Here is a 2092-nt window from a genome sequence, read left to right as displayed (position 1 = left end):
CGCCAATTTTTGTATTTTTAGTAGAGATGGGATTTCACCATGTTGACCATGCCGGTCTTGAACTCCTGACCTCAGGTGATCCACCCACCTCGGCCTCCCAAAGTGCTGGGATTACAGGTGTGAGCCACCACACCCGGCTCAGATCAGCATCTTCTGCTTCACTTCCCAAAACGTTACGTCTTTGGTTTATCTCATTCTACTCATGTCTCCAACCCTGGCCTGAATTATTGGAGAGATCTAATCTTTCCTCTGCTTCTTCAAGTATCCCCATGGCCATTAGAGTAACATCCAGCCACATCTCCAAGAGACCGTAATACAATTCTGTGCAATGTTTCACCAAAACGGCCTGTGTGGATGATTTTGTAGGGAGGAAAAAAATTTTTTTTGAGACAGGATCTCGCTTTGTTGCCCAAGCTGGAGTGCAGTGGCATGATCACAGCTCACCACAACCTCTGTCTCCTGGGCTCAAATGATCCTCCCACCTCAGCCTCCAGTGTAGCTGGGACTAGAAGGGGCAAATTGATGCTTAATACTCAAAATAAAAATTTTATCCTGGCCAGGTACAGTGGCTCATGCCTGCAATCCTAGCACTTTGGGAGGCCGAGGCAAGCCGAGGCAGGTGGATCACTTGAGGTCAGAAGTTCAAGACCAGCCTGTCCAACGTGGTGAAACCCCGTCCCTACTAAAAATACAAACATTTGTCGGGCATGGTGGTGGGCGCCTGTAATCCCAGCTACTCAGGAGGCTGAGGCAGGAGAATCGCTTGAAACCCAGGAGGCGTAGGTTGCTGTGAGCCAAGATCGCAACACTGCACTCCAGCCTTGGCGACAAGAGTAAAATTCCGTCCCCCCCTTAAAAAAAAAAGAAAAAGATTCTCATAGGAGTGCAGAGAAAGCTGCATGCTCCATGTGAGTACCTAACTCCTGATGATCTGAGATTGATGATCCATTCACCTCAGACTCCCAAAGTGCTGGGATCACAGCACTGCATAGGGATCAGGCACCAACAATTAGCTTCAGTGACTGATGATCTGAGATTGAACAGTTTCATCCCAAAACTACCCCCGAACCTCTGTCTATGGAATAATTCTCTTGCACAAAATTGGCCCCCACTGCAGAAAAGGCTAGGGGCCGCTGCTCTCCATCCCAACATGTAGGCAAGCCACAATCAGGAATAGCACATCCCTAAAGCCGGAACACAGCACAGAATTCTGGGTGTTTCTTTGCATCGAGAGCTGGTTATGCAACGCAGAAGTCAAGCTGGCGGGGGAAAGACGAGAGGCTGACTCCCCACACAGGCCTGTTTGAGGAATACATTCCCCGTCTGGGACGGCATCCAAAGTGGTTACCCTTTTTCCTAGATCCCCCAGCAACATGGTGCAGCGGACTCTGGGTACTGGGGAGAGCTGAGACCGTGAGACTCACCTCAGGTACTGCAGGTTGCATTTGTGATTTCTGAGCAGATCACACAGCAGCAGCAGCATCGTGCGTTCCCACTCGACGTGCCCTTCCAGCGTCAGGTGCGTGAGGGTCTTCTTCCCAATGAAAGCAAGACAGAAGTCCTGGTAAGCAGTGTCAGGGGTGACGTTTTTAATCCTAGGGAAAAGCAGAAGAGATTCCACTTTGAGTGAATAATCCTCACATTGTGTAGAGACATGTATAAACGAAAAGCTGTTTCACATTTAGAAACTATTAGAAGTTCTTGGCCAGGCACAGCAGCTGATGTCTGTAATCCCAGCACTTTGGGAGGCCAACGCAGGGGGATCACCCGAGGTCAGGAGTTCAAGACCAGCCTGGGCAACATGGTGAAACCCCATCTCTACAAAAAATACAAAAATGAAGGCCAGGCACAGTGGCTACACTCCCAAAGTGTAATCCCAGCACTTTGGGAGTCCGAGGCAAGAGAATCACCTGAGGTCAGGAGTTTGAGACCAGTCTGGGCAACATGGTGAAACCCCAACTCCACAAAAAATACAAAAATTAAAGCCAGGCGCAGTGGCTCACGTCTGTAATCCCAGCACTTTGGGAGGCCGAGATGGGTGGATCACGAGGTCAGGAGATCGAGACCATCCTGGCTAACACAATGAAACGCC

The 2092-nt window shown here is 49.7% G+C and overlaps 1 protein-coding gene across 1 annotated transcript in view; it reads right to left on the bottom strand.

The window, feature by feature from the left end:
* The window catches only part of NLRP7 (NLR family, pyrin domain containing 7), a 33105-nt gene that overhangs the window by 25194 nt on the left and 5819 nt on the right, over positions 1 to 2092 (bottom strand). Inside the window, exon 3 of the mRNA XM_011932591.1 lies at positions 1425 to 1595. Within this exon, the coding sequence (XP_011787981.1) occupies positions 1425 to 1595 (171 nt within the window). The remainder of the gene's footprint in view (positions 1 to 1424; positions 1596 to 2092) is intronic.

This window comes from Colobus angolensis, unplaced genomic scaffold, assembly GCF_000951035.1.
Source record: "Colobus angolensis palliatus isolate OR3802 unplaced genomic scaffold, Cang.pa_1.0 Scaffold96, whole genome shotgun sequence".
Lineage (NCBI taxonomy): Eukaryota > Metazoa > Chordata > Mammalia > Primates > Cercopithecidae > Colobus > Colobus angolensis.
Note: the sequence above shows the minus strand (reverse complement) of the source record. Positions and strands in the feature narration are given on the sequence as shown.